Source organism: Scylla paramamosain, chromosome 27 (genome assembly GCF_035594125.1).
Source record: "Scylla paramamosain isolate STU-SP2022 chromosome 27, ASM3559412v1, whole genome shotgun sequence".
In the NCBI taxonomy this organism is placed as follows: Eukaryota; Metazoa; Arthropoda; class Malacostraca; order Decapoda; family Portunidae; genus Scylla; species Scylla paramamosain.
Window position 1 is genome coordinate 21135360 of NC_087177.1, and position 15000 is coordinate 21150359.

General features: G+C 44.3%; 2 protein-coding genes across 2 annotated transcripts; one reads left to right on the forward strand and one right to left on the reverse strand.

The window, feature by feature from the left end:
• The first annotated feature begins 3872 nt into the window (after positions 1-3872).
• On the forward strand, positions 3873-4525 carry LOC135114360 (histone H3-like). The gene has a single exon (XM_064030265.1). It carries the CDS (start codon positions 4112-4114, stop codon positions 4520-4522), a length of 411 nt encoding a protein of 136 aa, XP_063886335.1. The 5' UTR covers positions 3873-4111; the 3' UTR covers positions 4523-4525.
• A 621-nt stretch (positions 4526-5146) lies between these two features.
• LOC135114361 (histone H2B) lies at positions 5147-5518 on the reverse strand. Its single transcript, XM_064030266.1, has one exon. It carries the CDS (start codon positions 5516-5518, stop codon positions 5147-5149), a length of 372 nt encoding a protein of 123 aa, XP_063886336.1.
• Between the last annotated feature and the right edge of the window lie 9482 nt (positions 5519-15000).

Genomic DNA, 15000 nt, shown 5'->3' on the forward strand with positions numbered 1-15000 from the left:
CATCCTATTGCTTTAATTTCCTGCCTATCTAAAGTTTTTGAATCTATCTTCAACAGGAAGATTCTTAAACATCTATCACTCCACAACCTTCTATCTGATCGCCAGTATGGGTTCCGTCAAGGCCGCTCTACTGGTGATCTTCTGGCTTTCCTTACTGAGTCTTGGTCATCCTCTTTTAGAGATTTTGGTGAAACTTTTGCTGTTGCCTTGGACATAATTATCAAAAGCTTTTGATAGAGTCTGGCACAAAGCTTTGATTTCCAAACTACCCTCCTACGGTTTCTATCCTTCTCTCTGTTTACTTCATCTCAAGTTTCCTTTTTGACCGTTCTATTGCTGCTGTGGTAGACGGTCACTGTTCTTCTCCTAAATCAATTAACAGTGGTGTTCCTCAGGGTTCTGTCCTGTCACCCACTCTCTTCTTATTATTCATTAATGATCTTCTAAACCAAACTTCTTATCCTATCCACTCCTACGCTGAAGATACACCCCCTGCACTTTTCCACGTCTTTTCATAGACGTCCAACCCTTCAGGAGGTAAACATATCACGCAGGGAAGCCACAGAACGCCTGACTTCTGATCTTTCTAAAATTTCTCATTGGGGCAGAACAAACTTGATATTGTTCAATGCCTCAAAAAATCAATTCCTCCATCTATCAACTCGACACAACCTTCCAGACAACTATCCCCTCTTCTTCAATGACACTCAACTGTCCCCCTCTTCTACATTGAACATCCTCGGTCTGTCCTTTACTTATAATCTGAACTGGAAACTTCACATCTCATCTCTAGCTAAAACAGCTTTTATGAAGTTAGGTGTTCTGAGACGTCTCCGCCAGTTTTTCTCACCCCCCCAGCTGCTAACTCTGTACAAGGGCCTTATCCGTCCATGTATGGAGTATGCTTCACATGTCTGAGGGGGGTTCCACTCATACTGCTTTTCTAGACAGGGTGGAATCAAAAGCTTTTCGTCTCATCAACTCCTCTCCTCTAACTGACTGTCTTCAGCTTCTCTCTCACCGCCGCAATGTTGCATATCTAGCTGTCTTCTACCGCTATTTTCATGCTAACTGCTCTTCTGATCTTGCTAACTGCATGCCTCCCCTCCTTCCGTGGCCTCGCTGCACAAGACTTTCTTCTTTCTCTCACCTCTATTCTGTCCACTTCTCTAACGCAAGAGTTAACTAGTATTCTCAATCATTCATCCCTTTCTCTGGTAAACTCTGGAACTCCCTGCCTGCTTCCGTATTTCCACCTTCCTATGACCTGAATTCCTTCAAGAGGGAGGTTTCAAGACACTTATTCATCATTTTTTGACCACTGCTTTGACCCCTGTATGGGACTGGCATTTCAGTGGGCATTTTTTTTATTACATTTTTGTTGCCCTTGGCCAGTGTCCTTCCTACATAAAAAAAAAAAAAAATAATAGTAGTAGTAGCAGTAGTAGTAGTAGTAGTAGTAGTAGTAATGCTATTTTTCATATTATTTAGTAATTTTTTTTTTCATATTAATATTTATATTTATATTTTTTTGTTTTGTTTTGACATTCATACGAATGCTATAAAGGTGAAGCATAGAAATTTATTTGATAAATAATTAATTTATATATCTATTTATTTTGATTTTTTAAATTAATTAATTAATTTATTTTTATTATTATTATTTTTTTTTTATGTCTCTATGATAAGCAAAGCATTATAGAATTTATGAAAGCACATATCCTCTAGAGTCTTGCCCTACAAAAGATTCTGTAAAGTAAAAAATAAAGGGAATAAGTGTCAGTGACGTTTGATGAATAGAGGAAGGCGTGGCAGAAATTACCATAAAACGTATATAAATGAAAATATATCTTCCTCGTATTTTCCAACTTGCGTTTGCTTCTTGAAAATTTAACTGGGTGGGTCATATAGCAGACATATTGTTCTTTCCTCCATTGTAGTTTGTTTCCAGCAAGCCCCCTAAATAAAGTTTCTGTTTTTTTTTTTTTTTTTTTTTTTAAAGAAATGAGGAATTACATTCTAACGCTGATCACTGAGCGGAGCGTAGACGAGCTGCTATCCTCAAGGACGTTACCTCTCTCTCTCTCTCTCTCTCTCTCTCTCTCTCTGTCTCTTAGTGAAGAAGAATTAACATGAGTAAATAAGACTTTAAATAAAAAGAATATATATATATATATATATATATATATATATATATATATATATATATATATATATATATATATATATATATATATATATATATATATATATATATATATATATATATATATATATATATATATATATATATATATATATATATATATATATATATATATATATATATATATATATATATATATATATATATATATATATATATATATATATATATATATATATATATATATATATATATATATATATATATATATATATTCCAAGACAATGAATATCCTCTGGGGAAGGGGTGACGATCCTTATTTAACCCTTAATTTCAGTTGAATTTTGACAAGTCTACGTTAAAATGTTTCCATTTTTCTGCAGTGATAAAGAAACGTAGAGGGGTAGCTAATATATTTAGTTGTTAATTGTATCTTTTTTCTTTCTTTTTTCATTTATTCTTTTATTAATTTTTCTTTTCATTGCTTAATTATGCATTATACCGACACTGCAGGTTACAATTGCAGATATTGCAAGTATTTTTGACACAATACAAGCACATCCAGCTAAACTATTGCTACAGTATAGAGAGAGTATTTCGATTACATACCTTATTCTTCATCTTCTTTTCTTCTTTTTTTTTTTTTTTAATAAATATAATAATAAATAAATAAGTAAATAGGTATTGTCAAATGAAATCGTCGAGATTACGCAGGGGTTTCGGGCAATACTTGGATGGCTGACTACACAAGCCTCATCAGTCTGAAAAAAAATAAATAAATAAAAAATAAGAATAAGAATAGGGGGAATGAACGAAAATTTTAAGTAATAAAGATAACAGTAAGAATTATTATAACAAGAATAAGAAAAATTACAATAAAGGAATATAAAAAAAAAAAGAAAGAAAGCATCCCATGTCTTTCTTCCTAATTGTCATAGAAGGGTGAATTCTTTTGTATATTTTCCAACATTTCCAATACAACGATATGAATGGGGGAAGAAAGAATAAGAATAATAGAAAGAAGGCCTCCCAACACCTAGTTCTCCGGTCTTGGCCAATTAGCTAACGGCGGGATCAGCGCAGTTAAGCAGGGGGTCCGGGAAGAACTTGGATGGGTGACCACAAAAGCCTCATCTCTCTGAGAATAGAAAAAAATAGCAATAAGAATGAGGAGAATGAACGAAAAACGAAAATAATAAAATAACAATAACAACTATAATAAAAATAAGAAGATTAAAAATAAAAAGAACAAAAATAAGGGAAAAAAGTAATAATATATCTCTCTTGCTAATTGTCGTAGAATTATGAATGAAGGGTTAATTTTAGTGCATATTTTCCAACATTTTCAGCACAACAATGCAACAACAATACAGGAAAGAATAAGAATAAGAGAAATAAGCCCTCCCAACACCTTGTTCTCCGCTCTTGACCAATCAGCTGACGGCGGGATCAGCAAGGTTAAGCAGGGGGTCCGGGCAGAACTTGGATGGGTGACCGCACAAGCCTCATCTCTCTAAAAGTAGGATAAATAAGAATAAGATAAGGAAGAATAATAAAAAAAAAATGAAAATAATAAAGATAACAATATTAATTATGACAAGAATAAGAAAAAAAATAGAATAAAAAGAATGAAAAAAATAAGAATATCACAACTTTCTTGCTAATTGTCTTAGAATTTTAAATGACATGTCAGTTCTGCTGTATATTTTCCAAGATTTGTTATGAATGAGGGAAGAAAGAATAAGAATAAGAATAAGAATAAGAACAAAATGAATTAGACTAACAATAATGATCACATCTTTCATGCGGTGACTGCGTGGGCGATGAGCCTCACTGGACGTTTCTGACCAATCACAAGGCAGGGTTGGAGTCGTCGGGCCCACCCGATTCATATATAAAGGGATTTTGTGGGAAGCGCGGGCAGACTCAGCTGAGTGTTCGTTGTGAGTTGTTGTTACCACAACTATGGCACGTACCAAGCAAACGGCTCGCAAGTCCACTGGTGGCAAGGCGCCCCGCAAGCAGCTTGCTACAAAGGCAGCTCGCAAGTCTGCTCCAGCCACTGGAGGTGTCAAGAAACCCCACCGTTACAGGCCTGGAACCGTTGCTCTCCGTGAGATCCGCCGTTATCAGAAGAGCACTGAGCTGCTTATCAGGAAACTGCCTTTCCAGCGCCTGATGCGTGAAATTGCTCAGGATTTCAAGACTGACCTCCGCTTCCATTCCTCTGCTGTCATGGCTCTCCAGGAAGCTTCCGAGGCTTACCTCGTGGGTCTGTTTGAGGATACTAACCTGTGCGCCATCCATGCCAAGCGCGTGACTATCATGCCAAAGGACATCCAACTGGCTCGTCGCATCCGTGGCGAGCGTGCCTAAGAAGTCATCCACGAATGATCTTCATAACAGCAATATCTAGGCCCTTTTTAGGGCCAAACATCTCTTTCATTAAAGAATTTTCATAGACAATCTGTTTGGTTTTGTGGAAGAAAATATTTATTTTCCATCTTTCAGTATCAGGTTAATAATTAACTTTCGACTTTCAACTCAATATCCTTCCCCCCTTTTTTTTATTATTATTATTATTATTATTTCCTCTTCCATGGCCATATCTCTTTCACTTGGGAGAATTTTTATCTTTCTTTATCTCTATTTTTTTTTTTATCTTTTCTTTATCTCCACAGAATAATAATCACGATAATAATAAGCATAATAATAATAATAATAATAATAATAATAATAATAATAATAATGATACAATAATTATTATAATAATAATCATAATAAAAACAACAATATTAATAATATTAATGATGATAATAATAATAATAATAATAATAATAATAATAATAATAAAAATAATAATAATAATAATATTAATAATAATAACAATAATTATAATAATAATGCATTTGTCTATATCGTATCTTTTTTCCTTTTCAAGTGTGGCTCCAATGGAGCCGGGTATTATTTTATACTGGCAGCAGTATACTGGCCGCCTGTTTACTTGGAGGAGGTATACTTGGTAACAGCCTTGGTGCCTTCAGAAACAGCGTGTTTTGCCAGTTCACCAGGCAGAAGAAGACGGACAGCGGTCTGGATTTCCCGGCTGGTGATGGTGGAGCGCTTGTTATAGTGTGCCAGGCGGGATGCCTCGGCAGCGATGCGCTCGAAAATGTCATTCACGAACGAGTTCATGATTGACATGGCCTTGGAGGACACGCCAGTGTCTGGGTGGACTTGCTTGAGCACCTTGTAGATGTAGATGGAGTAGCTCTCCTTCCTCCTGCGCTTCTTCTTCTTGTCGCCCTTGGCAATGGCCTTCTGTGCCTTGCCAGCTTTCTTGGCAGCCTTTCCTGATGCTTTGGGAGGCATAGTTTCAAAGTTTCAAAGTTTATTGAGTAAAGTTGGGGGAGATACAAAAAAGGGGGGGGGGAAGTACAGAGTAAGAGATACAGAAATAAGTCAAAGTACAAAAGTTGCCGGGCGATCCGACCTGCTATTATTATACATATTAGAAACTATATTTAATATGAAAGTTTACATGTTGTTTGAAGCTTATATGGGGGTATTTATTTCTTTACATATTGTATATATCCTTAAAGTAACATATTTATATTGTGAGATGATGTAGGATGTTTATTTACAATGGGAAATAAATTACTTAATTTTTACATAATACATTTTTACATTAATACATAATAGACTTTTAGACTTTTAGAGACTTTGGTGAAACTTTTGCTGTTGCCTTGGACATATCAAAAGCCTTTGATAGAGTCTGGCACAAAGCTTTGATTTCCAAACTACCCTCCTACGGTTTCTATCCTTCTCTCTGTAACTTCATCTCAAGTTTCCTTTCTGACCGTTCTATTGCTGCTGTGGTAGACGGTCACTGTTCTTCTCCTAAATCTATTAACTGTGGTGTTCCTCAGGGTTCTGTCCTGTCACCCACTCTCTTCTTATTATTCATTAATGATCTTCTAAACCAAACTTCTTGTCCTATCCACTCCTATGCTGATGATACCACCCTGCACTTTTCCACGTCTTTTCATAGACGTCCAACCCTTCAGGAGGTAAACATATCACGCAGGGAAGCCACAGAACGCCTGACTTCTGATCTTTCTAAAATTTCTGATTGGGGCAGAGCAAACTTGGTATTGTTCAATGCCTCAAAAACTCAATTCCTCCATCTATCAACTCGACACAATCTTCCAGACAACTATCCCCTCTTCTTCAATGACACTCAACTGTCCCCCTCTTCTACACTGAACATCCTCGGTCTGTCCTTTACTTATAATCTGAACTGGAAACTTCACATCTCATCTCTAGCTAAAACGGCTTCTATGAAGTTAGGTGTTCTGAGACGTCTCCGCCAGTTTTTCTCACCCCCCCAGCTGCTAACTCTGTACAAGGGCCTTATCCGTCCATGTATGGAGTATGCTTCACATGTCTGGGGGGGTTCCACTCATACTGCTGTTCTAGACAGGGTGGAATCAAAAGCTTTTCGTCTCATCAACTCCTCTCCTCTAACTGACTGTCTTCAGCCTCTCTCTCACCGCCGCAATGTTGCATCTCTTGCTGTCTTCTACCGCTATTTTCATGCTAACTGCTCTTCTGATCTTGCTAACTGCATGCCTCCCCTCCTTCCGCGGCCTCGCTGCACAAGACTTTCTTCTTTCTCTCACTCCTATTCTGTCCACCTCTCTAACGCAAGAGTTAACCAGTATTCTCAATCATTCATCCCTTTCTCTGGTAAACTCTGGAACTCCTTGCCTGCTTCTGTATTTCCACCTTCCTATGACTTGAATTCCTTCAAGAGGGAGGTTTCAAGACACTTATCCACCAATTTTTGACCACTGCTTTGACCCTTTTAGGGACTGGCATTTCAGTGGGCATTTTTTTTATTAGATTTTTGTTGCCCTTGGCCAGTATCCTTCCTACATAAAAAAAAAAAAAAAAAAAAAAAAAAAAAAAAGACTTATTTATAAAGTGGTTCCGGGTTAGGGGTCCGTTCCAGCGCCCACAAGCTTCTGGGAAACCATGAGTGCTGCGACTGTGGCGCTGCTTTATGGAGCTGTCTCAGGGTCCGGTACTGCTCCCAGTCCTCCTCGGCCATGCGCTGCCACATCTGTGCCGCTTGTTGGTGTAGACGTATGTTGACCGGGGGGGGTGTCTGAGTCCATATGAAGGGATTCAGAGCTCTTGAAATCATCCCACCGGACGCCAGCCGCAAACCGAAGTGCAGCATTTTGTACTCTCTGGAGGCGGCGGTGGGCAGTCTGGGTGAGGGCATGTAGAGGGACAGGTGGGTACGTTAGGACAGGCAGCACCATGGTCTTGACCAGGTGGAGCTTGACCTTGCTGTCCAGCTCTCGAAAACGTCGGAGGAGGGCCAAGGCAGCCTTGCCCCTCGCCACCCTCTGGGAGATGTGGGCCGAGTACCCTCGCCCTGAGACGTGAAGGCCCAGTAGTTTCCCGCTGGGGCTGAACTCGACGGCTTCCTCATCGACCAGCAGAAGTTTAGGGTTCTGCGTGGCTGGTGCTATGACTGAGAATTTAGCCATGTTTGTTCTTATTCTCCATTCTTCCTCGAACGTGCTGACTCGCGTAATTTCCCGCCCGGTCCTCGCATTTAGCATCAGGCGCGACCTTCCTGGATGGAAGACTACCTGGGAGACGTCGTCCGCATACTGGACGTTTATTCCTGCCTGGGAGGCAGGACAGTCTCCTGTGAATATGGTATATAGCGTCGGGGAGAGGACACTTCCCTGTGGCACCCCTGTCTGCAGCGAGAAGGGCGGTCCGCTGTAGGTGCCGACACGCACTCTGGCACTCCTATCGTCCAAAAAGTCGCAGAGAAGGCGCTCGACAGGGCCCGGGAGCCCCAAGTGCAGCACCTTGAACTTAAGCCCCAAGTGCCACACTTTGTCGAACGCCTTGCTTACATCTCTGAGTACTAGGTTGCACCGATGTCCCAGTGCCTGGTGGAGTGCCAGAGTCTCTGTTGCCACAGCTATGGCGTGCGTCGTGCCTCTTCCCCGACGGAAACCATATTGTGCCGTGTTGTACAGGTGTCCCTCATCCAGGTGGTCACGCAGCCTCCTGCCGATGACCCTCTCGAACATTTTTCCTGGCACCTCCAGGAGGGAGATGGGCCGATAGCTGTCCGGTTGTGTTAGAGCCTTGCCAGGCTTGGCTATCATCTTCATCTCCGCTTCTTTAAGCCCGTCTGGAAAATAACCTGCCGACAGGGCAGAGTTGAAGATGTCCCGGAGTCGAGCAGGAGCAGGAGGTGGGAGGTGGGCGAGAATTGTCCTGTTGATCCCACTGCTGCCAGGGCAGGTGGGCTTGCTTGACCTAATGGCTGCTTTTAGCTCTTCTAGGGAGATGAAGCAGGTGAGTGGGGAGTCACCCGCCAGCCTCGTGGGGTCCGCTTCCTGGTGCGGAGTGGTGTGATGTCTGTGGACTGCAAGGTAATCCAGCACCATGTCATTGTCCTCATAGTCCTCGTCGTCGTCTTGGAAAACTGTTTCCCATTTCCTAGTAAATAGTCTGGCTTTGTCAACATTACTGTAGTGTCTTTGTCCGTTCCTGTCAAGTAGGTATGAGTCTTGTCCTTTTGTTCGTCCAGATAGGCGTTTGACCTGAGCCCAGAACCTCCTGGGCTCCTTGCACCTTGAAGCCAGACCCTCCAGAGTCCGTCCCCAGTGTCGCCTGGCTTCGTCTCTCCTTAATTCATGGAGCGTAAGTCTAAGTCTAACGTATCTTCTATAGTCGTCGTTCGTCCAGCCATGAAGTTGTGCTCTTTGTCGTAGTGCATTGAATTGTATCCTTGTCATCTGTGTTTGTCTAGTCGGTCTTGGGGCAGGTTCTAGTCTGTACTGTGTTTTTGGTATGTGTCGGTCCGCAGTGTCTTTTACCTTTGTCATCCAGTCCGCTAGTGCTGTGTCTATCTCCTCGAGACTCGCTCGGGAGATGTCAATTGCGTCTGTCATGTCTAAGCTTTCGTCCTCCTGAAAGGAGTCCCAGTCAACCCTATGAAAGGAGTAAGAAAGGGGGGTCGGAGTGAGAATAGGAGAAGTTGAAATGTCAATAATGATTGGTATGTGATCACTACTAGTTAGCGGGCCAGGGGAGAGAGAATGAGCATAGTGGAAGGTTTGATTGGAGAAGACAATGTCAGGTGAAGTGGAGGAGAGAGGTCCATAGTAGGTCGGAAAATTAGGGCCAATGTGTCTCGCGGTTTGTCGTCTAAAATAGTCCGTGAGATCACGGCCTACCTGATTCGTAGTACCATACCCTAGTGTCTGGTGTCAGGCGTTCAAGTCTCCTGCGAAAAGCATCGGTGTCTGCCTACGTATGAGTCTCATGAAATCGGGGTGGGGGATGTACTGTCGTCTAGGAGGTAAATATGTAGTTGCAATTGTCAAGGTCCCATCGAATGTCTCTATGTCAACAGCTAAGGTGTCAGAAAGAAAGTCATCCTGAATTCTGTGAGTGAGCGAGCATCTGACTGCTATCGCCACTCCATCATTTTGCTCACCACTAGAGTTCATCTGGTGAACTCGAAATCCAGGAATCCTAAGTCTGTTTTCGTCTGGTAGTCCGTGTCCGTTAATTAGTATGACGTCCGGGTCAAACTGTCGGTAAGTGTTACATAAGTCGTACTTACGAGTCGTCCAGTGTAATACATTGTGCTGGATTACCTTGAGTCGCTGCATTATGCTGTCTGGGTCTTCTTCTTCCTTCCTCTCCTCTTCTTGAGTGATGGCTCTGAAGAGGTGAAGGGTCCAGATGGCATGGTATCGAAGACTGCGTCCCGTACAGAAGTGAGGAGGTGATCCACAGGGCGGTCCATTTTCCTGAGGCGATCTATAACAAGGTCGTAGTCACTGGCACTGAGGTTATGACGGATCTTGTAGCGTCCTTCCCTTACCCCTCTTTCCATATGGGGGAAGGTGCGAGTTCGGGGCCACATGTCGGTGTTTTTCTTTACGATGACAACCTCCAGTCCATTAACTTCCTCGTCCGAGTGGTCGTCCTCGCTGTCACTTCCTGCTGGAGATGTGGAGTCCCCGTCTGAGTCTTCCTGTACCTGGAGTGTGTTTTCCGCGCTAATTCTTTCGGCTGTGACTGCCTGTTCTTGTTCGACGACACTTCTCTGGGGAGGGACGGGGGCACTTTTTCCTGCAGTCAGGGCTGTGATAAGGGCTGCCGTGTTCTTGATAGGCGCAAGTTTAACCTCAGGGATCCCATTTTTTGCCAAGCTCTCGGAAAGAGTTTTTTGGAAGGATCCTGGCTCTGCTACATTGGCCAGATGTGCATGTAGGAGGCACATTAAGCCGGTCATGTGTTGGCCAGTTGAGTCAGGGATACCATTAGTGGTTGTAGCCTGTGCATAGGTTGTAGTTGCTCCTTGTATCCTCTTCTGTCTCAGGCTATTTTGTTTTTCCCTGAGGGCTTGCTTCCTCACCATGCATTTCATTGCCGTCGCATGGTGTGCTTCGTTACAGTTGATGCATCTTCGTTCCTGGGTTCTGCATTCCCAGTGCTGATGCCCCTCCTTGGCACAATTGGAGCACATTGAGTACCCCTGGGGTTTGTTACAGAGCCTTGTAACATGATCCTCCACTGCATAACAACGGTTACACGTTATGAGCTCTATGTACTCTTCTTGGTGCACTTGGGATGGGGGGATAGACATGCAGAACATCAACAGTCCCGTTTCAGTAGTTTTCTTGGCCATGTCACTCGTCTCGAAGGTGATCTTCACATTCTTGGTGCGTGGGAACTTGTAAACTTCTTGCACTTTTGCCCAACTCTGTTCCTTTTCGACTTCGTCCAGGATTTCGTTTGCATCATGCTCGTACACAAGATCGTCCAGTCTAGTGCAGACCACCGATCGTTGAGCCCGAAGGGTAGGGGGCATGAGTGCGCTGAAGCCATCCTCGGTGAGTTTCTCATGTTTCCCAGAGCTGAAGATTAAGTCAGCATCTTGCATTGATCCTGTGATCACAATTATGGCATCACGTGCTGGGATCAGACGGGTAATCTTCACCTCTGGGGCCAGAATATGCAGGAGCCTTCGCCGAGTGGCGAGGTCATTGGCCCGGGCATGCTTTATTCGCACCCGAGTCATTGCTGCTAAGTAGTGCCTTATCCAGGGCCAATCATTTCTCCGCGCGGTGAAGGGGGTGGCACTGAGGGTCACTGAGGGTCACAGGATAGGAACACTAGGGCGGAAACACTGGGACGAGGGGGGGTGGGGGGTGGGGGGGTTGGGGTGGGGGTGGGGTTGGGAGGGTAGGGAGGGTGGGGGTGGGAGGGTAGGGGTGGGAGGGTGGGGGGTTGGGGGTGGGGAAGGGGAGGGTAAGAGGGCACACTGGGACAGGGACTTCAATCCTGGTCACTGTGGATTGGCGGGAAGGACATCGCGGCACTATGGAACACGTCACTGAGACACTGTGGGGTTGTGGGGGGTAGGGGTAGTATTCCTGGGCACTGGGGGATTAATCCTGGGCACTGTAGAAGGGTGGGTAGCACATCACGGCACTCGGGAGAACGTCACTGTGGGGTGAAGGGGATTATTCCTGGGCACTGGGAAGGGGGGGGGGGAAGAGGGGTGTACATCCTGGGCACTGTGGTGGGAAAGGGGGGAAGGGGTTATCGCCTGGCACTGTAGTGGTTGAGAACACTTCTGGAGACTTCTCACTGCTGCGTTGAGTTGTTTGTGGAGGCCTGGTCTTCGCTTGGTGAGTGTGTAGACTGTTGCTGGCACTGGCACTTGTAGCTCATCCTTGTGGCACGCTGGCACTGGAGTGGCACTGGAGTGGAGAGGGCAATTGCCTGCCACTGTGTGGTGGCAGAAGTGGATGATGGGGGCCTGGGTGCCGAGGGAGAACCGGTGGAAGCGATGCGATAAAGGCCAAGGAAGTTTCTTTCTTTTTCGGGTCGTGCGTTTTCCCAGTTGAAAAGTAGTATATATATTAGCGTGCCTACTCAGGATCAGGAGTCGCCACATCAGCGAGCGTCCTGATTGGTCCAGACGGGCTCTGTGCCGATCTGATCTCGCGTATATATAGCCGTTTTTCCCAAAATTCACTACTTGCTCGCAGAGCTACCGACGAGGTTAGAGTACTCGCGCTCCTCATTTATCACCAACAACAACAACTACTACTACTACTACTACCACAACATCCATTATCATGTCTGGACGCGGCAAGGGAGGAAAGGTGAAGGGAAAGTCAAAGTCCCGTTCCAGTCGTGCTGGACTCCAGTTCCCGGTCGGCAGGATTCATCGCCTTCTAAGGAAAGGCAACTACGCCGAGCGCGTGGGTGCTGGTGCCCCCGTGTACCTTGCGGCAGTTATGGAGTACCTGGCTGGTGAAGTCCTTGAGCTTGCCGGCAATGCCGCCCGTGACAACAAGAAGACTCGCATCATCCCACGTCACCTGCAGCTGGCCATCCGCAACGACGAGGAACTTAACAAGCTCCTCTCCGGAGTCACCATTGCACTGGGTGGCGTGCTGCCCAACATTCAGGCCGTGCTCCTTCCCAAGAAGACTGAGAAGAAGTAAATAAAGGGCCTCCCTCCCCTTCAGCCAATATCACCATCAATCCGGCTCCTCTTCGGAGCCACACGTTCAAACATCTAGAGAGTTGTGTAGACTATACTGGTATATCAATAATAAGCAAGTAGTGTATTTATTTTCGAGTTAGTTATTTGTTATTATTATTATTATTATTTAGTCAGGCACGCAAGTGACCGAGAATAAATATGTATACTATATTTCTACTAATGTACCTGCTGTGTGTCACAGTGGAGAGTTGATTAGATGTGTTGCCTATTGTGATATGTTGAGCGTCTTTTTCATCTCAATGTATATTTTGTTTTATGAGAAACTGAGAACGATGAGGGGCGTGATCATTGAAATAAGTCAATGATAATAATAATAATAATAATAATAATAATAATAATAATAATAATAATAATAATAATGATACTTGGAGAAGACCTGATGAAGTGAGAAAGATGGTTATAATTAATAATGGTTTCTTTTCTTAGCTTAGATAGTGATAGTGAACATGGTTATGAGAAAGTAGTAGTAATAATAGTAGTCTATGGTCCTTCTTTCTTTTCATGTTTGTGGACCTTAAAAAGGTCCGGGAGATGATGTTATTCAATGATGATAATGCAAGCTGAATAGCTGGCACCATCTCAATAATGGAGCGATTTAACCACCAAATCCGTACAGGGTACGGCCCTGACGCTTGAGGGCGTAGAGAACGTCCATGGCAGTAACGGTCTTACGCTTGGCGTGCTCGGTATAGGTGACAGCATCCCTGATAACGTTCTCAAGGAACACCTTGAGCACCCCACGAGTCTCCTCGTAGATGAGACCAGAGATGCGCTTGACGCCACCTCGGCGAGCTAGACGACGGATAGCAGGCTTGGTGATTCCCTGGATGTTATCACGCAGAACCTTACGGTGACGCTTGGCGCCTCCCTTTCCAAGACCCTTGCCTCCCTTGCCGCGGCCAGTCATGGTGATGAGAGCTGCTAGTACGACGTCCGAACGGTCTAACAGGAAGCTCACGAATGTGCCTCAAAATAACATAACATAAACATAACAAAGAGAGAAAAGATGGGGAAGGGGAAGTGGGGATAGTGGGAAGAATAGGGGGGTGATAAGAAGGGAATTGTAGTAGGAGAAATAGTCACTGGGGCTTAACCCAGGCGCAATTTCAATGAGGAAGGACATCTTTTTTTTTTTTTTTTTTTTTTTTTTTTTTTTTTTTTTTTAACGTGTTATATTCATGCTAAGATGGCAAGGGAGACAAGGTCCTTATCGGGGAAAGCAGGAGAGTCCGCCACCAACCGAGCAAGCCAAGCCCAACACAGCCACAGCCACGGACGCCGCCCACGCACCCAAAACCCCGGGCCAAACCACGCACAAGTTAGGGGCCAGACTATCCAGAGCCTGCACCATCAGGATGTGAAAGAGGAGTGAAGGACAGTCAGAGTAAAAAGGGTTTTTTTTTTTGCTTTTTATTGGTTCAAAGAAGGACAGAGGAAGAAGTACATCCGTATAGCGGAGGGACCTACAGTTTTACGTGGGTTCCGAACCACGGATAGTAGTAGAGTGATTTGGTGATGGCAGGGATATTTAATGTATGATGTAATGTGGTGGGTGAAAAAGCGGTGTCGGTCCTTTCTGCTCGTGTCCTGTGACTCTTCCTGCAAAAAGGCCAACCTGCTAAAGAAAAGAGAAGTATAAAAAAATGTTGTGGTGTTATGTGCATGGGGAGGGTGAGGATGGTTTGTGATAATGATTGACATGATGGTAGGATGTGCAATGACAGAGGCTCGAAAAGGCTCCCTCACCGCAACGAGGGGTCAAATCTAATACCATCTGCTTGCACGCGGTAAGTCGCTGGTGGCGGGGGGTGAATGGGGATTCCTGCATGGATGCTTCCAGGGCCCCGCCCCACCATCTCTTGACTACCTTCCTGCCCAGCCCTTGCCGCACCCAACTACCTCTGTGTGGGGGGTGAAGTGGCTTCCACTGAATGGTGTGGTTACCGTCCCCATCATCAGTACTGGCCGCTCCTTAACTACCTCGGGGGGTACCGCTACCGGAACGTCATGCCGACGTCCGGGGGCCCCATTGCCGTGACGTCAGTGGGAGGAGTGCGGTTCGTGCTATCCCCGTCTCTCTGGAAGTGGTCCGGTGCCCCCTTGAAACCTAGGCTGCGAGGCAAGAAAATAATGTATAAAAAACAAAAATATGAATACAAAGCCATAAGACAAAAAATATGAAAAAACCACTAGGTGTTGGCACACGACCCCACTCCCT

What these genes read in the sequence shown, in the direction of transcription:
- LOC135114360 (XM_064030265.1), top strand. Translation starts at nt 4,112, where the DNA reads ATGGCACGTACCAAGCAAACGGCTCGCAAGTCCACTGGTGGCAAGGCG.
- LOC135114361 (XM_064030266.1), bottom strand. Translation starts at nt 5,518, where the DNA reads ATGCCTCCCAAAGCATCAGGAAAGGCTGCCAAGAAAGCTGGCAAGGCA.